This window comes from Euleptes europaea, chromosome 9, assembly GCF_029931775.1.
Source record: "Euleptes europaea isolate rEulEur1 chromosome 9, rEulEur1.hap1, whole genome shotgun sequence".
Taxonomy (NCBI): Eukaryota; Metazoa; Chordata; class Lepidosauria; order Squamata; family Sphaerodactylidae; genus Euleptes; species Euleptes europaea.
This window is the reverse complement of record NC_079320.1, coordinates 3649266-3677130: the sequence shown is the minus strand read 5'-3', so window position 1 is coordinate 3677130 and position 27865 is coordinate 3649266. Positions and strand designations below refer to the sequence as shown.

General features: G+C 48.5%; 1 protein-coding gene across 1 annotated transcript; it reads right to left on the bottom strand.

The window, feature by feature from the left end:
• Positions 1 to 9994: 9994 nt before the first annotated feature.
• On the bottom strand, positions 9995 to 25954 carry CCT7 (chaperonin containing TCP1 subunit 7). Its single transcript, XM_056855654.1, has 12 exons — positions 25885 to 25954; positions 24651 to 24804; positions 23601 to 23707; positions 22635 to 22760; positions 21281 to 21333; positions 18466 to 18637; positions 17565 to 17729; positions 16396 to 16584; positions 15795 to 15892; positions 14794 to 14926; positions 12725 to 12931; positions 9995 to 10237 (listed from the first exon to the last, which is right to left on the bottom strand). Exons 1-12 carry the CDS (start codon positions 25888 to 25890, stop codon positions 10013 to 10015), a joined length of 1635 nt encoding a protein of 544 aa, XP_056711632.1. The 5' UTR covers positions 25891 to 25954; the 3' UTR covers positions 9995 to 10012.
• Positions 25955 to 27865: the final 1911 nt, after the last annotated feature.

The following is a 27865-nucleotide window of genomic DNA, read 5'->3' as shown; positions in this document are numbered from 1 at the left end:
TGTTTCCCCACTCCTCCACACAAAGCCAGCTGGGTGACCTTGGGCTAGTCACAGCTCTCTTAGAACTCTCTCAGCCCAACCTACCTCACAGGGTGTCTGTTGTGGGGAAGGGAAGGAGATTGTAGACCGGTTTGATTCTGTCTTAAGTGGTAAAGAAAGTTGGCATATAAAAACCAACTCTTCCTCTTCTTCTTCACCACCTCACACCCTGAAGGTGCCAAAAACAAACCGGGTAACTCCTGCTGCTACCAACAACTGAGAGTATCTCCTACTAAACAGTCACACATTTAGCATTCTGTACTTCTGTTGCTGTTCAGAGGCTCCACCTAGTTGCTCCACCTCCTGCTTCATTACTACAAGCTAGCGCGGGGGGGGGGGGGAATCACAATTTTGCCATTTCAAGCTATTGTGCTCCAATGAGGGAGAGCTAACTCACTGTCCCTTATTGTTACCACACTTCAGATAGCAAAACCGAAATGGTATGGTTTGTTGCTGGAGATCAGGATTACAGCATTCAAAATGTAAAGAAGCGTGATAAATGAATAAAAGGAATACACATTGTTCAAGCATTCAGGCTGAGCAAGGTTACAAAGAAAGGGTGCGAACGCACAACCCTCTTTCCCTGCATTCGGTACTTATCCTCAATGATGTTTAAATAGGACAGGCTAGTATTACTTGACGTTGCACTGGTTAAAGCTCTGCATTGCCTTAGATCTCATGGTTAGTACTTTTTCACATTGTCCCTTGACAATGGAGTCCCTAGGTTAAAGTTCGGTTTTTCATGACCCATGCCCATCTGTGGGGAAGAGCAATATGAAAGAAAGTTTCTTCTCTGTATCCAGAGAATTTATAATATTCCCTTGGGAGAGTCTGTCCCCCACGCCTCTCATTTCCTGGGATCATGCATCCTTTCTGCTTCAAGAAGGATGTACATACTGTGTAGCATCACATGCTGCTACCTGAGGGTGGAAGTTGGATCCCAGGTCAAGAAAAGTCAAATACCATCCTTAATAAATGCATTTATTTTATTTATTTTCATTTAGAGATCGCCTTCTCGCTGAGACTCCATTCCACAAAACTCCTTTTGTCAGCCTTGATTTTTTTACGCAACCTACCTGCAAGAGGGGATTTTTTTTACTAGCTCTAAATCTGGGTCAGAGCTCTACAGTTCTGCACACTGCAATGCCTAACAATAATTAATATTCAGAGAGACACAATCTACCAGGCGTGTCTCTGCATCAGCAATTGGCAACCTCCCATTCTGGAGAAACAATATCTGGGTAAGGGCCCATTGATGCAGCTGAACATGCCCATCAGGCATTGCGATGTTCACAGCATTTAAGCACTCCCTGCTTCCTTGGACAGTGAGAAGTGTGGGAGTAGCACAGGTCCTTGGCTTTTCTTCTGGGTAAGAAGATGAAGAGTTGCTTTTGATATGCCGAATGTCTCTACCTTTTAAGGAGAATCAAACCGGCTTACAACCGCCTTCCTTTCCTCTCCCCACAACAGAAGAAGAAGAGTTGGTTCCGATATGCCGACTTTCTCTACCACTTAAGGCAGACTCAAACCGGCTTACAATCACCTTCCCTTCCTCTCCCCACAACAGACACCCCGTGAGGTAGGTGGGGCTGAGTGTGACTCGCCCAAGGTCACCCAGCTGACTTTGTGCGTAGGAGCAGGGAAACAAATCCAATTCACCAGATTAGCCTCCGCCGCTCATGTGGAGGAGTGGGGAATCAAACCGGGTCCTCCAGGTTAAAGTCCACTGCTCCAAACCACCGCTCTTAACCACTTCACCACTCTGGCTCTCCAACAACAGACACCTTGTGAAGTAGGTAGGGCTGAGAGAATGTGGAAAGAACTGTGACTAGACCCAGGTCAACCAGCAGTAGGGTTGCCAACCTCCAGGTGGTAGCTGAAGATCTCCTGCTATTTCAACTGATCTCCAACTGATAGAGATCAGTTCCCCTGGAGAAAATGTCTGCTTTGGCAATTGGACTCTATGGCATTGAAGTCCCTCCCCAAACCCCGCCCTCCTCAGGCTCTGCCCCCAAAATCTCCAGGTATTTCCCAACCTAGAGCTGGCAACCCTACCCAGCAGGTCTCATGTGTAGGAGTGAGGAAACCAACCTGACTCACCAGATTAGAGTCCGCTGCTCATGTGGAGGAGTGGGGAATCAAACCCCATTCTCCAGATTAGAGTCCGCCGCTCTTAATCACTACCCCACACTAGCTTTAGGGATCATTACAGGCCTTTTGCGATGTCCTCAACCACCTTTATTCGGAAAAGCCATGATTCGTGTTTTCTGAAAGCACGCTAGCCCAGTTTTGGCCAGGGCTTTTAAAAATCCAGTTTTCGTACTGAAGAGAGAAACCAGGTCCTGCCAATAGCAAGCCTCAGATGAAACAGGCCCACAAGATCTCCCAGCTGGGGAAAGACTTCGGTAAGCACACCGTGTTGCTAACCAGAAGCCAAGACACCCTCCAGCCACGAGGCTTCATGTCAGGCAGAATTATACTCTCAATGTGATGTATAGAAGTAGGTCAGTGGGCATAAATCAAGAGCTCCAGAAATCGAGAGGGCCAGAAGCAAAATGCAAGAACAAGGAGGGTTCCCGAGGGATTTGTATCAACTACAACCTTAGCTTCAGAATTTCAGCTCAGACTGTGATGTTCAAACTGTGCCCCTGTAGGGTTGCCAACCTCCAGGAACTCAAAATAAAGACTAGTGCCAAATAGAAACTGGTTATAGGAAAAGATAGCACTTATGGCATATACTGACTCATAATCAATATTGCTTTAACATTTTATCAGATCATAACAGTTATGCGAGTGCATTGGAGGAATGTTATTCAGATGTTACATAACTGTTGTGTGTGTGTGTTAAGTGCCGTCAAGTCGCTTCCGACTCATGGCGACCCTATGAATGAAAGTCCTCCAAAATGTCCTATCTTTGACAGCCTTGCTCAGATCTTCAATTTGCAAGATCTGAGCAAGGCTGTCAAAGATAGGACATTTTGGAGGACTTTCATTCATAGGGTCGCCATGAGTCGGAAGCGACTTGACGGCACTTAACACAAACACACAACAGTTATGTAACATCTGAATAACATTCCTCCAATGCACTCGCTGAATATATGCATTCAATACAAGTCATGGCAAAAACAAGTTACACTTCAACTGTATAAGTTGCCGGATGGGCTCGAGTTTCTCCTGTGTCAAAAGTTCTCCATGTGTATGAAGAATCTTCTGCGGATGCCAAAAAATAGGTTTCCAAAAGGTAGTCCTATTTCGCAAGGCTTTTTCAATTTCGGCTGTCCCGCGTTGTGAAGCTTGAGCCGTTTGGAACTTTTGTTCAAAAACCGGCGGCGTGTTGCCTCATTTTACAAGCGGATGGCGATGCTGCGTCCTCTGACGATCTCCAGCCGATAGAAATCAGTTCAGCTGGAGAAAAAGGCTGCTTTGGCCATTGGACTCTATGGCTTTGAAGTCCCACCCCTCCCCAAACCCCACCCTCCTCAGGCCCCGCCCCTAAATCTCCAGGAATCGCCTCACCCAGAGCTGGCAACCCTATGCCCTTTCCCCTCCTTAGTGCAGCCGGCTGCTCTGTGCAACTGTTAGCCTCTGCGCAATTCAATATTGTCTTAAGGACTAGAAGCTTGTGGGATTGTGAACGGAAACAGAAGCTGCAGTGCTGTAATGGTTGCAGATTCCTGCGGCTGTGCGGTGCAGTCTCAAAACGCACAACGCTCCGGCGGAGCCATCCTAAGCAGAGGGGTGGTCTTCCAAGACCATGCAAGCCAATGGGCTTGCAAAGCCATCCTAAGCAGAGGGGTGGTCTTCCAAGACCATGCAAGCCAATGGGCTTGCAACTCAGGATGCAACTCAGACCCGGCTTGACAATATGGTAGTACTGGCCTACTCCACAAGGCTGTTGTAAGGATTACTATAATGCTTCATGAAGCCGTTTGAACACTGAAGCTTGTGGGATTGTGAACAGAAGCTGTAGTGCTGTAATGGTTGCAGATTCCTGCGGCTGTGCGGTGCAGTCTCAAAACGCACAACGCCCCGGCGGAGCAATTTCTCTCTGGCCCGAGCAATAAGCAACCGGCGCACGCTTTTGCTGTGTCAGGAAGGAGAAGACGTCGAGAAAGCACCCGGCCCCTCTTGGGCATAGCTAAGCTTACTTCTAAATAATGTTCAGGCAGGTATGGATTTTCCGAGCTGATGGGCAGGTTTCCTTGGTTACCTTCGGTCTCAGCTGAGCCGCACAGCGCAGCTCCCCGAGCAGAACACCGATCGATCCCAGGCGTCTGGTTTTTGGGAGCAGCTAAAACCTCAGGTTTGACGACCTCTCCTCTTTCCAAAGGAAAAAAAATGATGCTCTTATTCCGGGCAGTCTGGCATTGCCAGCTGTTGCCAGGTTAGGCCCAGGAAATAACAGCTGCCACGTGAACTGAAATAAAAGGCAGCTCATTATAACAAAATTCACAATAAAATGCCCCCCCCCCCAAATTAGGACTCAGAGGTGCCCATAATGCAGCCTGCCTGCTTTCATGGCTACACAGGGCTCTTCAGTTCATTCTCCTTGAGGTGGCAAACCCATGTCTGAGCTGTACCATGTCAAACTGCAGGTGGGGGGCACGGATTTGAATGCTCCTCCGTATAACAAGAATCCCTCCCCACCAAGAGACAGCTCGCATATCAAGGACGGAGGTGGGGAGAGCCAGCGTGGAGCAGTGGTTAGGAGCGGTGGACTCTAATCTGGTGAAATGGGTTTGATTCCCCACTCCTACACATAGGACCAGCTGGGTGACCTTGGACTAGTCACAGTTCTCTCCAAACTCTCAGCCCCACCTGTCTCACAAGGTGTCTGTTGTGGGGAGAGGAAGGGAAAGGAGATTGTAAACTGGTTTGATTCTCCTTAAAAGGAAGAGAAAATCTGCATCTAAAAACCAACGCTTCTTCTAATCCAGGGATTCCCAACCTTTTCGAGCCTGCAGACCCCTACAGGATTTTGACACCGTGTGGTGAATACAGTCACAAAACGACTGCCACAATCAAAAGCCCCGCTGGGCAAAAGCCCCACCTATCTCTGCCTATTTTCTAAAAACACTTGGCGAGCACCACATTGTCTGTGGGCATCATGTTGGGAACCCCTGGCCTAATGCATCAGCTGCTAGCTTCCTATGCACAGGGCATTTTGTGTATGAGAGAGCATTAATTCACGTGAGCTCGTATGGCACAGCTCAGGTGCCAATTCACTGGCTCCATGAGATCTAAATCTTCCTCAGTCGGGTTATACTTTCACATCACCTACTACCTGGTCTTCTTTAACTGGAGATGCGGAGGACTGAACCTGTGACCCAGCAGATGCTCTACCACTGAGCCATCTCTCTCAGCCTAACCTACCTCGCAGGATACCTGTGAGGACAAATTGGGGGCAGGGAGAGAAGAAACGCAGGTGTCACCCGACAGAGCTCCTTGGAGGAATAAAATTGCATAAGCAGACATTTTCTAAACAGGTAAAATAACACTCTACTGCGCATGTGTACACGCAAATTACATTTTTGCAAGGTATGCCCCAAATCCGCTTCAGAAAGCAAGCACATGACCATATTGTCAGGGACAGAAACCAGAAAACAGAGACAGCTAGAATACAGGTTCCTTCCCCAATCCCCCCACCCCAAGCGGGAGAAATTTCTTGTTCTTTGCACCCCTGAAGTGTTTCATGCGCAATCACATCTCTTCTCAGTCACGGCTAATGTGCTAGAAGAACAAAACCCTAAATGGGTCTCCATCAGCCCGAGTGCACCGTTTTAATGACCTGCTAAATTCAGACATGTTAAGGACCTCGCCAAACGAGCCAGGGACCCGACTCGCTACAAATTGGCAATTAGCGCAGGTAATTTGCTTTCCACAAACAGAATGAACAGGGAGGGAAGAGAAACACGCTGGACCCGCTCAGAATTGCAGGCAGGCATCGAAAGAGAGGGAGGGAGGAAGGGAGGGAAGGAAGGAAGGACCGGGCACCAGGAGATGAAACAGCGGGAACTCTGCTTTGATTTCACTGCAGTCCCCACAGGTTTCCCAGAATAAACATGCGCAGGCACTTATGGTTAAAGGACCACAGTGGGGACTCGCAAGATTTTTGTAGATGGGCCACCACCTTCTGTCCAACTCATCGCGATGGGGGCGAATTGCTGCCTCTGTCCTCACACATTGCAAAAAGCCACCCAGTTTTGCAAGTGGACCGAGGAACAGACAGAGCCGGTAGCCCGTCACAGCTGGTGCAGACGTTGCGGGTTCAAATGTCACCTCTGCCACAACCTCATTGGCAAAGCCATCCTAAGCAGAGGGGTGGTCTTCCAAGACCATGCAAGCCAATGGGCTTGCAACTCAGGATGCAACTCAGTCCTGGCTTGACAATATGGTAGTACTGGCCTACTCCACAAGGCTGTTGTAAGGATTACTATAATGGTTCATGAAGCCGTTTGAACACTGAAGGTTCTAAAAAATTATTACACTAGCAGGGTTGTGTTGTAGGCTGGTGTGCTGCAGAAAAATTGGGTACAGAATTGGGTACAGAATCTTGCATCTTGCAATTCTGAACATTTGTTCTTAACGTTTGCTAGCCCTGTCATCAGGAGGCAGATAAACGCTTGAGGTTCCTTCTGTTTTAAAAAAAGGGATAGAAGCTGAAGCCTCTTACCTGCAGGATCTAAGAACCAAGAAGAAGGAAGAGGGAGGAATAAGGAAGGAAGGAAGGGTTAGTTTCTATATGCCGACATTCTCTACTACTTAAGAAAGAGTCAAACCGGCTTACAATCACCTTCCCCTCCCCCCAACAGACACCTTGTGAGGTAGGTGGGGCCGAGAGTCCGGAGAGAACTGTGACTGGCCCAAGGTCACCCAGCAGACTTTGCGTGTAAAAGTGGGGAAACCAACCTGGTTTGCAAGATTAGAGTCCGCCATTCCAAACCACCACTCTTAACCACTATACCACGCTGGCAGCAAAGCATATATTTCCCACCCAGTGTTTGTGTGTGTTTCTCTGCCTGAGACCCTGGAGAACAGCTGCCGGTCTGGGTAGACCACTGGTTCCCAACCAGGGGTCCATGGACCTCCAGGGGTCCGCGAGAACTAAATTAAGGTCCGTGAAACAAAGTTATAAACCCATAATAAATTAATATTTTCAATTAAAGTTCTCTATTATAAAATATATATATTCAAATATAATTCTAAGTTTAATGTTTAACTAACAGTTATGATTAAAGTTTATTTTCAAATTCCCGGAATTTTTATTTTGAACCTTGGGGTCCCTGCACCGAACAAAAAAGTCCTAGTGGTCCCTGGTCAAAAAAAGGTTGGGAAACACTGGGGTAGACAATACTGACTTGGATGGACCAAGGGTCTGATTCAGTAGAAGGCAGCTTCATGTGTTCACGTGATTTGTAAAGTGTGCCGCTCCTGAGGAGAGGGTGCAAATTTCCAGGGGGGTATCCTATGACTACCACCTGGATTTATCAGTGCCTCCTTTAGTGTTGTGCCAACTCTCCTCCCTAGCTACCTAAGGCTGTGGTGCAGTTATATTGACTTCATTTATACCTCACCTTTCTCCCCGACGGGGATCCAAAGTGGCTCATGACATCCTTTTCCCCTCCAGTTTATCCTCGCAACCACCCTGCGAGGTAGGTTAAGCGGAGAGTCTGCGACTGGCGCAAGTGCACCCAGCAAGCTTCCAGGGCAGATTCAAACCTGAGTCTCCAAGATTCTGTTCCGACACTCTTAACCGCTACCCCACATTGGCATGCAGAGGATAAAACCCAAGTTGTGGGGTTTTATAAGGAAAAGCAAGCAGCGTTGCAAGGTTCCCCTTCTTTGCCCACAAAGGGCTCAATTCCAACTAGGGTTGCCAATCTCCAGGTGGTGGCTGGAGATCTATTACAACTAATCTCCAGCCGGTAGAGATCAGTTCCCCTGGAGAAAATGGCCCCTTTGTCAATTGGACTCTATGGCATTGAAGTCCCTCCCCTCCCCTCCCCAAACCCCGCCCTCCTCAGGCTCCACCCCCAAAACCTCCAGGTATTTCCCAACCCAGAGCTGGCAACCCTATTTCCAACAGTTATGTACAGTCGTCAGATATGAGACTGTCGTGTTTAGATGCCATTAAGGCCTTGCACCTCTTCGATGCCTTCTTACCCCCGTGCCCAAGGAGATAAGGGAATCAATATTTTAAATAAGAGAAAGGACTGTAAAACGGCAGTCACAGAAGAGGGAGCCGCCATGACGCAGCAGGGCCGCATCTGCAGTGAGGTCCAAAGACAGCGGAAGCCTCCCCACACCCCCGGAGTGCCCCACCTGGCAGAACCCCTCACCACCCAAAGGAAAGCTGCTTCAAGTACTCCTCCAGACAACAAAAAAAAGTTGGTTTTTATACCCTGCTTTCCTCTACTTTTTAAGGAGAATCACAGAGGCTTACAATCACCTTCCCTTCCCCTAGCAGACACCTTGTGAGGTAGGTGTGGCTGAGAGTTCAGAGAGGACTAGCCCCAGGTCACCCAGCAGGCTTCATGTAGAGGAGCAGGGAATTGAACCCCGTTCTCCAAATTAAGAGTATGCTGTTAAGCTACACCACACTGGCTCTCACAAAAACTCATGAAACCTGCCTTCTCGGAAATCTGTGGGCTTTCTTTAGGGTTGCTGGTGGTTCAACTAAAATGCAAGGCCACCTCATGCTTATCTGGAGAGATGGCAGGCAGGGTGTTGTAGCCCGTGTGTGCCACTCAGAAGAGAACACCATGGAGTTGCCACCCACTCACGGTGACCCTCGTCCACAGGGCGTTCCAGGCAAGAGACTATGGGCGAAAATGCATGGTTGCTTTAGCCTCCTTTATTCCGTTTCAGCCAGGATTCAGCCAGGATCGAACGCATGTTCAGCAAAAACGCATGAGTTTGATCCTGGCTGAAACAGGGAATAAAGGAGGCTAAAGCAACCATGCATTTTTGGCCCAAGGAGAGGTGGTTTGCCATGGCCTTCCTCCTTGGGGCCTCCCTGGTCTTCCTTGGTGGCCGACCTTACTTAGCTTCCAAGCTCTGGCAAGCCTGGGCTATTCAGGCTGCCCCTTTAACTCAGAGCATGCATTATTGAAAGCTGGATGTTAAAACAATGCAGGCTGTACGCATACCTCCTGAGGGCTTTCCCCTTTAGGCTCCGAGGAGGCAGCAACTGCTGCTTCCAGGCCATTTCCTGGGACCAGGACACATGAACACATTAAGCTGCCTTCTCCAGAATCAGATCATCGGTCCATCAAGGTTGGTATTGTCTACTCAGACCAGGGGCTCAGGCAGAAGTCTTTCACATCACCAACTTGCCTAGTCCCTTTAACTGGAGATGCTGGGGATTGAACCTTCTGCATGCCAAGCAGAGGCTCTACTGCCGAGCCACAGCCCCTCCCCTGTACTCACAGCTCCTGCTGCAGAATTTATAAGCGGTTACTATACAACCGGGGGAAGCGACCATTTTAATCACCGGGGGGGGGGGGGAGAGAGAGAGAAGAAAAGAGGCAAGAGCATGGAACACGCCACCAGTTTTCAAGTTGTTTATTTTGTTGGTGTCATGAGGCTTACACCTCCAGCACAAAAACCAATAAATACAGTCAATAGCCAACCTTCCAGCAACATGCCGACATTAGAGATCCGGAGGCCTGAAGCTTCAAAACTGATGGGCAAAGAGAAACTTGGAAGAAGATCTGGGGGGAGGGGGAGGGAAGAGATAGATATGATCTATTCTCTGAACTTGTATGCAAAGGGTGTGCAGTTCTAGGGATTTGCCTCACTTTGCCTGTTATGAAAAAGAGGAGCAATTCTGCAGTGGCTGTCCCCTCCCCCCATCAAAAGGGGAAACATCCCAACTCCCCCACCCCAGCGAAGGAGTGCCCAGCGGCTCGTGTTTTACCAGACGACCTCTCAACTGCCAAGCCCCCAACCCCTGTGCTGGCAAAGCCGCCCCTCAATGGTTGTGGGGCCGGCCCCGCCCTCTGCCACGGCCCACAGGGGGGCCATCTACTGTGGAGCGGGGGTTCTTGATTGTCTCGTCCACGGACACGATCAGGCACGCCGCCTCGGCCGCTGCTGTAAAAGCGTTGATGCGCACCACCGCCGGCTCCCACACGAAAGCCTCGAAGTTGTCGGCGATGTCCTCGTTGTTCACGTCCACTCCATACCACATCCCGCCCTGGAAGGCAGAAAACACGTTTGTTAGGGCAGAAGTCAACTGCTCCATGTATGAGAGAAGACTCCCCAAAGAGCAGCATGAAAATGATTTTAAAACACATACACACTGTTTGAAAACAATAGTAGGAAGCATTTCAGTCAGTATAGACTATACCAGGAGTCCCTGACCTTTTTGAGCCTGCAGGCACCTTTGGAATAGAGTTGGAAGGGACCACCAGCGTCATCTAGTCCAACCCCCTGCACAATGCAGGAAATTCACAACTACCTCCCCCACACACATCCCCAGTGACCCGTACTCCATGCCCAGAAGATGGCCAAGATGCCCTCCCTCTCATGATCTGCCTAAGGTCATAGAATCAGCATTGCTGACAGATGGGCCTCTTCTTAAAAACCTCCAGAGAAGGAGAGCTTACAACCTCCTGAGGAAGCCTGTTCCACTGAGGAACCGCTCTGTCAGAAAGTTCTTCCAAATGTCTAGACGGAAACTCTTTTGATTTAATTTCAACCCGTTGGTTCGGGTCCGACCTTCTAGGGCAACAGAAAACAACTTGGCACCCTCCTCTATATGACACAGTGTGGTGGGCTCAGCCACAATTCTGACACAGTGTGGTGGGCACAGCCACAAAACGGCTGCTGCAGGAGGCGGGGCCAGCCACAAAAAATGGCTGCCACAGCTTATCTTCAGTCCCACAGTGAAGATCTTTGTGTTGTGGTGGCAGCTGCTGACAAAGTAATATTTTTAAAAAAATCTGCACAGGCCAATCAAATCTCCAATGGCTAATCAGAAGATTTGCAGGGCAAAAGCCCCACCTGGTCCCACCCACTTTCTAATCCACTTTGGGGACACCATGTCACCCACGGACCACGTTGGAGACCCCTGAGCTATATGATCACTTGCAAACCAGAATGGTTATTGTAAAATTTTGTTGTATGTATTCCATCTTCTGTTCAAGAACTATCTTTATATACAATAACCACTGCTCGTATTGTCTTCACCAAACACTGGAAGAAAAATTCCCTCCCCAGTAAAAACAAAAAACCCCCAGCTGTTAGAGAAATTAAATAACATGATTTGTATTATCATAGAAGTTGGAAGGGACCACCAGGGTCATCTAGTTCAACTCCCTGCACAATGCAGGAAATTCACAACTACCCCCCCTACATCCCCAGTGACCCCTACTCCATGCCAAGAAGATGGTCCATGTAAGAAAGGGCCACAAGCGCCAAACACTTGCAATTTTAAAAGAAAGCCTCCAAAAATGACAAATTGTGAATCAGATGGACAACTAATTTTGGTTTACATTAAATAGCTGACGGTAGTGACGAATCCATTTTACTTATATTCTGCTTGTCTCACTGTACTGTGAACTAAAATACTTTATCCATAGCATGCTTATCTCACTGAATTTCCTGTGGGATATGTTTTCTGTGTGCAAAAACAAAACAAAACAAATTTTAAAAGCTAAAAAGGCAAATAAAATAAAACACACCCTCAAAGAACACTTAGCAGAGTGATCAACAAAGGTTACAAGCCAACCCGACACCCGAAAAGTTCTAATTTAACAACCAATAAGTCTACTTTTATTATACATTGTGCACAATGGTTTAAAAACACAGGGCCTAAAATACAGGCTTCCTAAAAAGCACAAACATAGTTGCAAATATTACCAACACATAACAGTTGATGTTAGTACATAAAATGACCCAAATCTGACCAGATGCGTTTCAGCCTTTTACAGGCCTTCCTCAGTGGTCATACATACACAATTTTACAATACACATCCTGACATATACACAAACATTGTACCAGGTAAAAATATATATATAAAAGCCTTTTGGAAGGAGAAAAAAAGGGGGGGTGAAAAATCCAATTAGTATTACCTTAATAAATAATATAACCATTTTGTTTTTTAAAAAATATTGAAATTACATGTTCACCTTTCATTCTTACATGTTCACTTTCATTCTGTGTGGCTTTATGTTAAAATAGTTCATGTGCCTTAAAACATGACCCAGGTGTAAGCCATGAGCCAAAATACATTTTAAAAAAATCTTAAGTCATAATGCCCATACAAGAATTTTTTCTATAACCACCCTCCCATTCCTTAGAAATATCCCAAATTTCCAATTAAAACCGACCTTGTATATGGTGTCCAGCGTTTCAGGATGTGTATGTATGACCACTGAGGAAGACCTGTCTAATGCCAAAATCTGTCTGGTCAGTTTTGGGTCATTTTATGTACTAACATCATCTGTTGTGTGTTGGTAATACTTGGAACCATGTTTGTGCTTTTTAGGAAGGCTGTATTTTAGGCCCCATTCTTCCTGTGCACACAGAGCCTAGACAGCAGAGCTAGCATGAGAACTGAAATAAAAAGAGAGAAGTAGCCAAACGGCTGGGAATTCGTGTCTGCTAGATCTGCCACATGGAAAAATGTGCCCGATGAGAGCTTTGACCTTCACACCTGCTCCGGCTACAGAAGCCCACCTGTGCATGCTTGGCTCGCAGTTTGTTGAGGATGTTGGTGGCATCGAAGCCAGCGTTGTCACAGAGTTGGCGGGGAATGATCTCCAACGCTTTGGCGTATGCGCCGATCAGCAGCTGCTGCTTGCCCGGAATGGTCCTGGAGTAGTCGCGGAGGTACTTGGAGAGCTCCATCTCGATAGCACCCCCGCCGGCAACGACAGAGTCGTTCTGGAAAACACAACAAGGAGGGAAAAGGTCATTTCCTTTCTCTGGAGAGTCCGTTGCTCCGATGGCTTGTGCCCTTCAGAAGGAAGGCGCTAGCTGCTTGCCCGATGCCAACCTGGCTGGTGGCATTTGAAAGAGCGGCAGGGAGCTGTCGGATTCAAGCCAGTCGAACCCAACCGCCAGCTGGCCGGCACGCACAGGAGAGGCGCAGCTGTTGCACGGTTTCAGACCAGGCTTTCAGAATCTGTCACCAAAGAATCCACAAATCCATGCAGAGAGCGAGATAGCCTCTTGTGGCCCCCGCAGGCTGCCAAAGGGCCCCTTCGCACGTGACGAAAACGACAAACCTGGGTGTAAAGCCAAGCATACATTCAATGCGAAGAAGCACTGAATCCCTGGCTCCATGCCAATATACAAAGCAACCCCCAAAAGACCAGGGGAAGGCTCACTTACAAAGCAGTGTGGCTACTTCATTGAGGACCATGTAATTGTGAGCCCAGGCCCATGGGGTTTCCGAGGCAAAAAATGAGCAAAGATGGTTTGATGTTGCCTGCTTCTGCGTAGCAACCCTGAACTGCCTGGGTGGTCTCCCATCCAAGTACTGACTGTGACTGACCCTGCTCAGCTCCCAAGCCCTAACAAGATTGGTACATGTGGGACTGCCTCTCCCAATATACCCCCCAATGAGCGCTTCACTTATCTGGCGAAGATCTCCTGGCGATCCCTGGCCCAAAAAGCACCCAGCTGTCCTCAACCAGAGCCTTCTTTGCTCTGGCCCCTGGTGGATCGCTATGCCCAGTGAGGCTCAGGCCCTGCGGGACCTAAAACACCCTCCACAGGGCCTGTAAAACTGAACTGTTCCGCCAGGCATACAGTTGAGGGCAGCGACAGTCTTCCATCTAGCTGGCCAACCCCTTCTCTCATTCCCTCCCACCTCCACTATCCCCCCACAGATAATAAATTGTTATTGCTGCTCTGGTCCAATGCATTTTTAATTGCTGCTGTGATATAAATGGGCATCTGGGTTTTTATGGGTATTACTGTTATATGTATGATTTGGACTGATTTTTAGATTGTTTTAACAGAATGTAAGATGCTCTGAGCCTGGCTTGGTCAGGAAAGGGCAGCCCTGGAATTGGATAGATAGGATGGGATGGCGGTGAGAGGGAAAGAGGAGGAAGGGGAGGAGGAGAGGGAGAAGAAGAGTTGGTTTTTATATGCCAACTTTCTCTACCGCTCAAGGGAAAATCAATCCGGCTTACAATCACCTTCCCCTCCCCACAACAGACACCCTGAGAGGAAGTAGGGCTGAGAGAGCTCTAAGAGAGCTGTGACTAGCCCAAGGTCACCCAGCTGGCTTCGTGTGTAGGAGTGGGGAAACCAACCCAGTTCACCAGATTAGCCTCCACTGCTCACGTTAGAATTTCTGTAGCAGGGCTGCTCCTCTGGTCACCTGCATTGGCCTACACCACCCAGACCACTCGGAGCAGGGGGCCAGCACGCTGGCTGCAGGTGGGCGGTCGGGAGTGGAAAGCCTTTGGTTACTTCTCATTCTGATTCTATGAAAGGTCGGGGGGAGAGTTAGAGACACTCAGTTCAGCTGGCTCAGCCTTGCTAGTTGCCCCCGCCCCAGTTAACATTCCCCAAGAGTGAACATCAGCCAGCCTGCTCACATGCCTATCTTTTGAGACTCAGGGGAGACTCAAAGGCAAAGTAACAACAACATTAATAATTCCAGTTCACACAGGTTCTCTGCCAGATTGCCTGAAGGTGATTCTTCATGGCCAATGGGGGAATCAGGCAATGAGCAACCGACCTCTCCAGGCTGGCCAAGCCCGCAGAGGTCAAGAAAACTCCAACGGTACCTTGATGGCTCTTCTAACGATCATGATGGCGTCGTGGAGGGAGCGCTCCGTCTCCTCCATGAACTGCTCCGCCCCTCCTCGCAGGATTATCGTGCAGGTCTTGGCCTTGGGGCAACCCGTGAAGATGTTATACCTGTCAAGGACAGCACGTGAGAGGAAGGGAGAAGCTGGGGGGGGGGTGCAGAAGGGTGTGCAGCTGTCAGGGAGGATGATGGAAGACGCTTCTTCACAGCAAACTGCTGTTACCTCACCCACGCCCTTGGAAGAGGACAGGCCATCGATCAAAATCAGCATCCTATTGCTAAAGCTTGCTAGGGAAGCTCTGGGAAAGGAAGGATGGAGAGGACTGACATTTGGCCAACCATCCCAACGTATGATCAGAACACTACATTGCTACCACTGGCTGTTCGTTTTTTTTTTTTATATATATAATATTTTTATTGGTTTTCAACAATAAATAAGGGTACAGAAGGAAAAAGGCACTGGCTGTTCGTTTTGACCACCAAGCGAAACAGATTAGATTTCATCTAGATTCGAGTCCAATATCTCCTGAGAGACCAACCAGATTTTGGAGGCATAAGCTCCCCAAATATCTGGTTGGTCTCTCAGGTGCTCCTGGACTCGAATCTAGCTGTTTTACTGCAGACCAACAGGGCTACCCTCTGAGACTAGACTTCAGTGGGAAAGAAAGTTATAGCGAAAGGGCAGGTTAGGAGATTTAAGTGTTGATTTCACAAAATAGCAACACAGTGAAGCCTCTCGGTTTTTGGAAAGGAAGAGAAACCCCAGGAGTTTCTACCATGCAGATCAGCTACGCGGCCCACAAAGCTTTCCAGGTTGCCTTAGGGTTGTTTGTGACAAACACCAGCCACAGAAGGCAAGGAGAAAAATTCAGTTGCTGGGAAGGGGTCCGTGATGATCTGCAAGCCGCCTGAAGCAAGCCACACACAGCGGCCAAGGGTTACCCCGCTCTTCCGACAGCCCAGCCAGTCCACATGTACCTCTCTCCTCCAACCTGCACCTCCTCGAAAAGTGCACAGTGGCCCAGGACATCGGGTGTCAAGGCGCCAACGCTGGTCTGGATGGAACCACCACAGGCCTGAGAGACACAAAAGAGACCGCGGAGTCAGCAGGAGAACCGGAACTACGAAAGGACCAACTTCAAACCCAAACCAAGGCCTATTAAACAAGATTTCCCACTATTAACATTTAACGTGTTTTTAGAAACATTAATGCCAAATCAACGTAACCTAGCCATCCTCCACCTCCCCACCCTGCCCCACCATTTGGCCTGTATTCACACTTAAACAGACAACAATGAAAACTACTAACCTCCTTCAATAAGGATTACTTATCTTGTAAATATGCAGCTGAGTACAACTAGATCAGCGGCCCCCAACCTTTTTGAGCCTTTTGGGCACCTTTGGAATTCTGATGCGGTGTGGTGGGCGCAGCCACATGAACACATGAAGCTGCCTTATACTGAATCAGACCCTGGGTCCATCAAAGTCAGTCTTATCTTGTCAGACCCTAGCAATGCTTCCGCCCTCACCACCACTGGTCCTGGGCGTTTGGCCAATACAATAGAGACGAGCATCTTACCATCATGGTCCTCTTGAGATCTTCCTCGGGGACCCGGCCAGCACAGAACATGTCCCTGTCGGCGAAGTACTGCGTGGCCACGTCACCAATGGGCAGCTTGGACAGCACCACTTTGGCGCCCGAGTCGTACAGCTTCTCCAGCTTGTCGTACAAGATGTTCCACTCGGCGTCCACAATGGCCTGGTAATCCTGCAAAGGGAAACGGAGGCGAGAAGCCTTCAGTTCCCAGTTCTTTAGCATGCTGGCGGCAGCAATTACAGTGCCAGGCTAGACCTGCATTCAAACTTCCATAAAATGCCCGTGTAACACGGGGGAGCTGGGAACCATTGAGCATGTTGTTGTTTTTATGACCCCTCTACAAGTTAGCCCACTTCAATATTATTGGCCCTTTGATTAGGGAAATGGGCTCTGGTGATGAGGGTGAATGGACCAAAAGGTTTGTGCTGGGAAGACAGCTCACCAATCACCACCCAGGTTGCTACATACTGTGCAGTAGCAATGAAGCTATGTCGCCTTTACGTACATCCTCAATCTGTGGAAATGTAAAATTGGGTGATTCCTAATTTCGCTGGCCTTGGTTGTAAACATCTACTCTGTATGGTCAGTTTCTGTTTTACCTTTTTTATCTGGCATACTAGCAGTAAATAAAAAATTATGTATTAATTTATTTATGCACTGGGTGACCTGGGGTTTGGCACTCACTCATTCTCAGCTTAACTGACATCTCAGGCTTGTTCTGAGCATGAATACGCATGAACACACATGAAGCTGCCTTCTACTGAACCAGACAGTCCACCAAGGTCAGTACTGTCTACTCAGACTGGCAGCGGCTCTCCAGGGTCTCAGGAGGAGGTCTTTCACATCACCTACTACCTGGTCCTTTTCAATGGGAGATGCCGGGGATTGAACCTGGGACCTTCTGCAGGCCAAGCAGGTGCTCTGCCACTGAGCCACAGCTCGTCCCCACAGGGCCCCTCAGATGAGACTCTTAAGGAGGGATGTCGGCGTGATGCAGGATTCCACCACCTATTGCAGAATGTGGTATGCAGAATCCAAGTCAAGCCATTTCTGCCTGGCATGTAGACTGTCAGCAATACAGCACCTGACCAAAGCCCTCGCTGAGAAGTTACATCTACCCGCCCCGCTGCATCACAAACCCCGCCTCTCACCTCCACGGTGTGGACTCGGACTTCAGCGTTGTCCTTCTCAGCCTTAAGCTCCAGTTCAACATTCAGCAAAGCAATCTTGGGAGACTCGTACTTCTTGGGCTGCATCTCAAAGCCGGCGTAAGAGAAGGTTTTCTTGAAGGCCACTCCGGCCACCAGCTGGGAATCCTGGAGGAAAAGCCGGAGGAGCTGAGATCTGAGGAGATGCGCAAGGCCTCTGCAAATCCACCAGCCAGGTCCGGGCCTTCACCAGCCAGGTCCGGGCCTTCACACAACCAAGGTTTGCAGCGTTTGTGCCCAAGGGGATATTATTATCTTTAACCCGCTCCTCCTCCCATGTGCCAACCAATGTCCTTCTGTACAACAGAGCTTCTGGTTCGAGTCAATCCTCCCTCCCAGCCTGCAGACTGACTGAAGGAAAGAAAGATAAAGGATGGCCCTGTGTTTACAACCACACTCTCTTTCTTTCCCTTGGAAAGAGGGGAAGATGATAACCTGGACGGTCACCTCAAACCTATGCACTGGCCTGCATTGTTCTAAGATATTTATTCTATTCTGGACAGCGAGTCTTGACAAGTACAACTGGCTTAAAGGTTTTGGAGTGACGGGGAGAGAATTATTACTCTTTTTCCAGTTTGCAAAAATCTGGGAATCTCCTGATTTAACATCTGAAAGACCAACTTCCCACTCTCCCCCCAGTGACTATCTTATCTTCACTAAGGACTAAAGGCAAGTGGGAAAAGCCTGCATTAACTTGGAGAAAAATGATTAATTTAACAGCTGCAAATGCTGAGCATTTGGTATCTTGGATTCTGACTGAAACTAGGAGACTGAATTGCGGCACAGCTGGTGCCCTGAGGGGGGAAAATGCAATAAATGATGAGATGAAGGGCGGGAGACTCACTTCCAGGGCTCCTCCCTGCACCTTCTTGATCCCGATCATTTTGATCTGCAGGAGCTCATCCAGCATCATAACGGCGTCCACCACCATCTTGGCGAAGAAGTCCTTGTGCTGGGCGATCAGCTTGGAGCTCAGGGCGGTGGCCGCGCACTTCTCCAGAAGACCTTTGAACTCCCTGCAAGGTGAAGTGCATGCATTAATGCCAGCCTCCATCCCAAGGGTACATATCCCACAAGGGCACGGCAGAAACACCAGTAAGCCTTTTTGGAGTCATAACCATATAAAATATCAAAGCCCTGGCTGGACACTGTTGAAGCAGGGGTGTCAAACATACAGCCCGGGGGCCAAATTCGGCCCCTTGAGAGCTCTTATCTGGCCCCACGAGCCACCCCTCACTCCCGATCTGGGCTGGCGAGCCTGAAGCAGACGACGCAGCCAGCGCCCCCCCAGCCCCCAAGGTGTCAATGATCAAAGACTTAAATAAAAGAAAACACTGTATGAGTGTCATTGTTTTAAGCACGTTTGTATTTTAAATAAAAAAATAAAGTAAAAAATATCATGAATTGGCTTTGCCTGTAGATCATGATGGGTGGCCGTGTTAGTCTGTCACTAGCAGTAGAAAAGTGTAGGAGTCCAGTAGCACCTTAAAGACTAACAAAATTTCTTGCAGGGTATGAGCTTTCGTGAACCACAGCTCACAATCTCTAGATTGAACAGAAGTGAGCTGTGGCTCACGAAAGCTTATACCCTGCCAGAAATTTTGCTAGTCTTTAAGGTGCTACTGGACTCCTTTGCTTTGCCCGTGTCTCCTATAAAGTTTGTATCACTGGTACCTGGCATTAAATTTTATGGTACACATGGCCCGGCCAAGTGACATTATGTCATATCCGGCCCTTGTCACAAATGAGTTGGAGACCCTGGGTTAAAGGGCCAAAGACACTGGCCTGTACCCCACTGACTGACTTCCACATCAGCAGACAAATGTCAGCAAACGCCTTTTCACACACCCTCCCGTGTTCCACACTGGGACTGGCAAAAGGGGTCCCTGGCAGAACCCTTCCTGAAGGCGGTTTGTTTGCGTGCTGGCTTGTGCCCTGAACAGCTTGGGTTCCTTGGATGAACTCAGTCAGAACATCTGCGGGAGTGGGGACTGAAGAGCACTTTATGTCTCGTGTCCCAGCATGAGAAAAAGTGGCTGACGTGCAGGGGAAAGAGCTGTGGCTCAGAGACGGATCTGACTGGCAGGCAGAAGGTCCTAGGTTCAATCCCCGGCATCTCCAGTTAAAGGGACTAGGCAGTAGGGGATGGGACTCTATCCTTCTGAGCCGGCGTGGTGAAGTGGTTAAGAGCAGTGGTTTGGAGCGGTGGAGTCTGATCTGGAGAACCGGGTTGGATTCCCCACTCCTCCACCTGAGCGGCGGGGGCTAATCTGGTGAACTGGATTCGTTTCCCCACTCCTACACACAATGCCAGCTGGGTGACCTTGGGCAAGTCATTCTCTCAGCCTCACCTACCTCACAGGGTGTCTGTTGTGGGGAGGGAAAGGGAAGGTGATTGTAAGCCGGTTTGATTCTGCCTTAAGTGGTAGAGAAAGTCAGCATATAAAAACCAACTCTTCTTCTATCCAAGACCCTGGAGAGCTGCTGCTAGTCTGAGCAGACAATACTGACCTTGATGGACCAAGAGTCCGAGTCAACATGTAACAACTGAACTTCCAGTTGCTTATGTCTAGATTGAACATTTAATTAATTTATGTTTAATTCATGTTACTGATTGTCTACCTTTCTCATTTGGACTCAAGGCAGATTACACAGAGTGAAATAATACAATCAACAGGATGGGGCACTTAATAAACAATAGAGTAGAATGAGCATTGTAGAACCTACCAGAAATCTAAAAACACAACTGAAGCAAAGCTTGAGTATTAACATGATACATTAAATGATGCTCCAGTTACATAGTGAGATCTTAGTTTCAGCAAGCTAAACACGGTAGTTTATTTAAAACATTTGAATGTTGCCTTTTCACCGAACGTAGGCAGTGAAAAATCACAGCAGTGCTAAAATACATATAAATACACATAAAATATTTAAAACAAACACACAAACAGGACAGTAGGGTTGGTGAAAGTTAGTGAGGGAATGCAAAATAAAATAAAAATATCTTCACCCGCTGGCAGAAGACAACGATAGAGGGAGACAGATGAATCTCTGTGGGCAGGGATTTCCAACGTTCTGGGGCCACAACCAAGAACGCCCTTTCTTGGGTTGCCACCCATCTAGCCTCAGATGGCAGGGACGGCAGAAACAGAGCCTTTGAAGATCACCGGAGTGGTTGAGAAGGTTTATCTGGGAGTAGACAGTTTTCAAGGTACGCTGGCCCCAAGCCATTATATCAGTTGCTGGCCCCAAGCTGCATAATGCTTCAAAGGTCAACACCAGCACCTTGAATTGGGCCCAAAATCAAACTGGGAGCCAGTGTAGGTGGAACAAGACCGGAGCAACATGGTCCCTCCAGCCCACCTGCTCAATATTCTGGCTGCAGCATAACGTACCTACTCTTAACTTCCTGGCACTCTTCAAGGGTAGCCCCACAAACAGTGTATATGAGACTGGCAATGTCACCACTTTCGAGGATGCAATAAAAACCCCAACCCCCAACTGCAGATGCAGCAGAGTGGCGCACACTTCACATTACTTCAGTACACACAAAGATTGTTTCAGGTGTCAGTACAAATACGCACACAAGACGGTCACATGGGAAGGGAAGCTGAAGACTGATCCCTTCTAAGAGATATCTGGACGAGACAGAAACTTACTCGTGGTCCGACTTCTTGACAGTGACCGCAATCGCCTTGATCCTCTCGACTGCCTGCCAAAACACGGTGACAATCAGTTGGTCTTCTGACCCTCCATCTGCCGCTCGCCCTGATCTTTCAGACATCATGCATGCTTACTCCAATTTCAAGCTCTCACTGTGACCACAGTGTAGTGGCAAATTCTCTCTACTACGCCCACGGTCAGTTCTCATTCAGTTAAGTGCAAGAACCACACCCTGGGCCAGAATTTGCGGCACTAGCAGCTCAGCCACTGAGAAAGAATTTCAAGCCAACGTCTAAACAAGAAAGACACACAAATGACATGAAGCTCTCTGGGGTATCTGTTCTATTTTTGGTTTTCATAAAGATTAATAGCACAGCACGTTTCCAGCAGACATGCTGACTCAATCCATGTCTGGTAACACACGGAGACATCAGTTATAAGCCTTGAAACAGAAAATCACTCTGTACTCCATAGGTCCCCAACATGGTGCCTGTGGGCACCACAGCACCCACCAACACCTTTCCTGGTGCCTGCCAAGTGTTTTAAGAAAGAGGGCCAGGACGGGCTTTTACCCAGCAAAGTTCCTGATTGGTTGTGTCAACTTTTTAAAATGTTGCTTTGGCAGCAGCTGCCACCACAGCACAAAGATCTTCACTGTGTATCTGAAGCTAAGCTGCGGCAGCCGTTTTGTGGCTGTGCCCATCACACAGTGTCAGAATTCCAAAGGTGCCCATAGGCTCAAAAAGGTTGGGGACACCTGCTCTATTCTCCGAAGTTGTTGGGTGTTTTATTTTTTGTTTTTAATATGCCTACTTTCTCTTCCACTCAAGGGAGAATCAAACCGGCTTACAATCACCTTCCCTTCCCCTCCCCACAACAGACACCCTGTGAGGTACGTGGGGCTGAGAGAGCTGTGACTAGCCCAAGGTCACCCAGCAGGCTTCACGTGTAGGAGTGGGGAAACAAATCCAGTTCACCAGATTAGCATCCGCCGCTCATGTGGAGATCAAACCCGGTTCTCCAGATCAGAGCCTACTACTCCAAACCACTGCTCTTAACCACTACACCACGCTGGCTCTTCTAAGTGACATCTGGACAAGACCGATTAAACCAAGGAGAGCTGTATTGGTTGCTCAGATAAATTACTGGCTTTAAAAAAACAACACCAATTGCAGTATTAATTCTCAGCCCCGGACTATGTTTAGAGCCCATTCAGGAGTCTCCTTGTTCTTGCCTCCACCCCCCCCAAAAAAAACATTTCTTAGGCAGAAGTGTTTGCACAACACATGCTCTCTTGTGGGCAACCCTGGGCCCTGAGCGAGACCTCGCGGCAGCCCTACGGCCCCTTACCAACTGAGTAGCTGTGCGATAGGCCCGAATGATGATCTGGGGGTGCAGGCCTTCCTCCACGTAGGGCTTGACTTGCTTGAGGAATTCAGCTGCTAGGAGGGTGACCGAAGTGGTGCCGTCACCAACCTGCAGGGCAAAAATCGGTAGACTTAAATGTAATTTTTTTCTAGGAGACTCACCAACGAGCCTTTTCCCCTCACTCCCTTCTTTTTTTTAATTTTTTTAAATTAAATTTATTGCCAACAAAATTACATCAAGATGATAAACAGGATAAAAAGGGAAAGGAAAGAAAGAAAAAAATATAAAAACACAGACAAAAAGATACTTTTATTTTTGTTTGTATCGAATATAAAACTAATTAAGAAATTACTACCTGTTCTCTATCTACAAATACAAAATTATTTTTTAAATTATTCTTACAACTAAAAATCAAACTTTTCTCTGTCATGGCTACATTCTTATTCTTTTAATTTTCGAACCCACAAATAATCAATTCATTTTTTTGTAATGCTCAACAAGTCAAGTAAGGGTTTCCAATTTTCTACAAACTTAGGTAAGTTATTTTCTCTAACCAGAGCAGGCAGTTTGGCCATTTCCGCTAATTCCACCATCTTGACCAGCCATTCTTCTATTGTAGGTATATATGACTTTTTCCATTTCTGTGCATATATTATTCTTGCTGCTGAAATCATATATCCCTCATCTCCCTTCTTGATTTCACTACTCTCAGCCCCATCTGCCTCCTCTCACATGCCAGCGTCTCATCTGGCATCACAAAATCAACATCAGAGAGCTCCTTCCAAGAGACATGAGGTCTCTGGGCTTAACGGTGCTTCAGTACACTCATACCACGAGGCGCTTCTGATGCCCACTAAAGGCTTAATGAAGCTTAGCAAACATCTGTACAGAGAAGAGATCTGAGCACCACCTTCTGTCACTTTCTGAGAACAGCCCCATTCTTCTCACCTCTGCATCCTGTGACTTGGCGATGTCCACTAGTGTCTTTGCAGCAGGGTGCACCACGTCAAGAAGCTTCAGGATGGTGGCGCCGTCATTGGAGATGGTTGCTTTCCCTGCAGCAGAGGTTATAAACAAGCATCCTGATTCGATGCCTCAGCCAACAGTGGAGCAAGTCAACTAAGATTCTACACCTCTGGGCTAATCCCAAAGTTAACAGCACACAGAAAGAAGAGGAGTTGGTTTTGATATGCCGACTTTCTGTACCACTTAAGGAAGACTCAAAGTGGTTTACAATCACCCTCCCTTCCCCTCCCCACAACAGACACCCTGTGAGGTACTGTTAGGTAAATAAAGATACAACTGATGACTAAAATATATTCCAAGGCATACCTGTGTCCCCGATCCCAACTCACCCTTTTCTTAAGTACCCCAAATTCTGATCTCTTATGAGGTAACATGCTAACTCCTAATTTACAGATCTATAAAATGTAATTCCTTACAAGAGACCGGGCATTAAGATTATTGGACTGTTAATATGAAGAGATACTCTCTTCCACCTTCTTAGAAGAAGATGGTTTTTATATGCCAACTTTCTCTGCCACTTAAGGAAGAATCAAACCAGTTTACAATCACCTTCCCTTCCCCTCTGCACAACAGTCACCCTGTGAGGTAGGTGGGGCTAAGAGAACTGTGACTGGCTCAAGGTAACCCAGCTGGCTTCATGTGGAGGAGGGGGGAATCAAACCTGGTTCTCCAGATTAGAGTCCACCGCTCTTAACCACTACACTATGGTAGCTCTACAGAACAGCCTGAAGCTATTCTTTCTACTCGGCAAAAACTTCAAGAAAAGAAGCACCCACGTCAGAGGGGTAACCTGGTACTACACCCAAACGTCGGTCACCCTCCCAAATCTGCATGATGACGAACCCAAAGAGGTTTGCACCACTGTCCAATTTTAATAGATCTGGGTCAGCTGGAAGAAGTTACTGAGCACAGCTGTTGTCTGAAAAGTGTCTCCTCTCTGCTGACACCTGGACCAAAGGCGGGCATGCTTACCTCTGTCATCGACAATGAGCTTGTCCATGCCCCGGGGGCCGAGGGTGGTGCGGACAGCCTCTGCAATGACCTGGCAGGCACTGATGTTGCTGACCAGCTGCGGGACTCCCTGAGAGGTGTCCGTGCCCTCCTTCAGCAGGATTACAGGTGTGGGCTGCAAGCAGGGCGAGGGGTTAGACAAGAAAGCATCCCAAGACTTACAGCGCAAGCACAGTGATCGTCAACGTGGCTAGCATAATATAGTGCTATAGCCCTTTGCACTTGAATGATTGGTGTTGTTAAGCACACTGTTTTCCATACGCAAAAGACAGATAAGTACAAGACAGTTCAATAAGGCAACAAATTCAATGCTTTATATCCATAAGAACATAAGGAAGGCCCTGCTGGATCAGACCAAGACCCATCAAGTCCAGCAGTCTGTTCACACAGTGGCCAACCAGGTGCCTCTAGGAAGCCCACAAACAAGACGACTGCAGCAGCACCATCCTGCCTGTGTTCCACAGTACCTCCCTGCCTCCCTGGGGCAGGGAGTTCCACAATTGAACTAGTCTGGCCCTTTCGACGCTACCATTCTATGAGTTTTCAAGACCAGGCTGGACAAGGCAGCTGAGAAAGCAGAGTATATGCCAGCATACCACCCTCAGCGCCCTTGCCAGGAGATGCCAAGGGTGTGCCGCCTGCTTTGCAGAAACGCATCCCGACAGACTCTAATTCCCAGCATGCACCGGGAGACTACAGGAACTACCCGACCCCGCGAAAGGGCCCGGTGTGCCGGAAGGGGGGGGGGCACACCCTACTCCAGCGGGAACCCCGACAAGCACAGGCTGGAAGAGAAGGAAACCTCGGCCACGAGATCCCCAGGCAACGGCGCGCGGAAACGGCAGCGCCACCACGGAGGACTACATTTCCCAGCAGCCCCCCGCGCGGAAAACGCCGTTCCACAACGAGAGCCGGCTCCCGCAGAGCTTGCCGGGGTTGGCAGTGCATACGCCCTAGCCTCAGGCCGCCCTTAACGACGCCCGTCTACCGCACGAGGAAGGCGTGCGGGGCAGAGACTCCGTATTTCCTTCTTGCGGCCTCTAATTCCCCGCCGCCCCCGGCCGATACCGCCTCGGCCTTACCGGAGGGGCTCCCCCGGGGACCGAAGACCCCGCGAAGAGGGAGGCCGGCCCGTCCCCGAGGCGGATGGAAGCCGATAACAACCCCCTTCCTCCTCCTCCATTCTTTCACTCACCATCATCTTGCCGGCTAACGGTCCCTTCCCACAATGCACTTGGCGCGCACCTAGAAAATTCCGGCAGGGAGGCGGGACAAGTCTAGGAGGAGGGGCTTAGAAAAGCGGAAAGGCCTGTCCTGGGAACGGGAACTCTATGCTCGGATGATGGGAAGGAGCGGCCAGTGGCTAGGGCGTCACCATAGAGACGTTCTTAGCGGCTGCATCTCTGGCAAGTGAATTCTCCCTGTAGGCGGGTCAGGAACAACGTGGGTTGCCACCTCTGGGCTGGGAAATTCCTGGAGATTTGGGGCTGCAGTTTGGGGAGGCGGGGGCTCAGCAGGGAGGTAACGCAATGGAGTCTTCCCCGCACAGTTGCCCTTTCCTCCAGGGGGAACAGTCTCTGTAGTCTGGGGTGGGGGGTATCAGTTGTAATTTTGGTGATACTCAGGCCTAAGAGACCCACCCAGGCCCTAAGTTCAGGTTCAGACCCTCATATTGGATTAAGGTTTCATTAAGCTCAAAAGTGCATAGCAAAAAGGCCTGACTGTAGTAACATTTAGATGTTTCTAGAGTTCACAGATAACGAGAGGAACACTGGAGTTTCATCAACACCGCTAAGATCACAACAAGCTCAGGTCCACCTTGTAAAGTGACCAGGAGTTACTCAGTGATGCAAATGTGGCTAGAACACACCTCTTGTTAGAAAGTGGTTCTCCTCCAAGGATGGCTGGGCAAATGCAGCAGGAGTTTATATAAGATAGTAAGCTGTATGCATGTGTGTGTTATGTGCCGTCAAGTCGCTTCTGACTCATGGTGACCCTATGAATCAATGTCTTCCAAAATGTCCTATCTTTGACAGCCTTGCTCAGGTCTTTCAAATTGAGGGCTGTGGCTTCCTTTATTGAGTCAATCCATCTCTTGTTGGGTCTTCCTCTGTTCCTGCTGCCCTCAACTTTTCCAATCATGATTGTCATTTCCAGTGACTCTTGTTGTCTTATAATGTGACCAAAATACGACAGCCTCAATTTAGTCATTTTAGCTTCCAAGGTCAGTTCAGACTTGATTTGATCTATAACCCACTGATTTGTTTTTTTTGGCCGTCCACGGAATCCGTAACACTCTCCTCCAACACCACATTTCAAAGGAATCTGCTTTCTTCAATGTCCAGCTTTCACACCCATACATAGTAATAGGGAGTACGATGGCATGAATTAACTTAATCTTGGTGGCCAGTGGCACAGCTGTACACATGCTAGAATAATAATGAGATGTGCTAATTAATAATGTACTTTCCAAATATCTATAACAGAAGGAGGAAATTAGATGCCATATATTGTTTGTGACTGGGAGTAACGGTGTGCTTCTCTCTTCAAGAGCCGCTTGAGCTGAGGGAGGGGGCACCTTATTTGTGTGCACAGAAATGAACTTTTTTTTCTATTCATCCCCGTAGTGTGGTTATTGGTTCAACAGCACGCAGGTCAAACCTGTTTAGGGTAACACTGGGAGATCTCCAGGCTGTACTCGAAGGTTGGCAACCAAAGCAACTGGACTTATACCTGTCCAAACACAATTCAGATCAATGGCTTTGTTGTGGGAGGGTGCGCTGACTCTTACTGCAGGGGCGGGGCGGAGAAACTGGCCAGGCTTGGAGTGATATCAGGTTCAAACTGCTTCACTGTTGGAAGTGCCAGACTCCCATTTGCCCAGTCATTCAGACTCCAAGGAGTGGCAATTGCACCTCTGCATGTCTGGAATTCTGGTCTTTCCATAGCTAGGAGCCTGCTGTAGAAGGAAACTCCATCTCCCATCAGCCCACACCCTTACTTATTTTAACTAGATTTGACCTTTGTGTCAGACTTATACCTAGGGTTGGAAGATTTTGGGGGTGGGTTTTGGAGATTTTGGGGGTGGAACCTACAGAGGGCAGGGTATTTGAAGGGGAGGGACCTCACCATGGTAGAGTGTCATACATAAGACCCATCAAGTAAGTTGCCAGCCA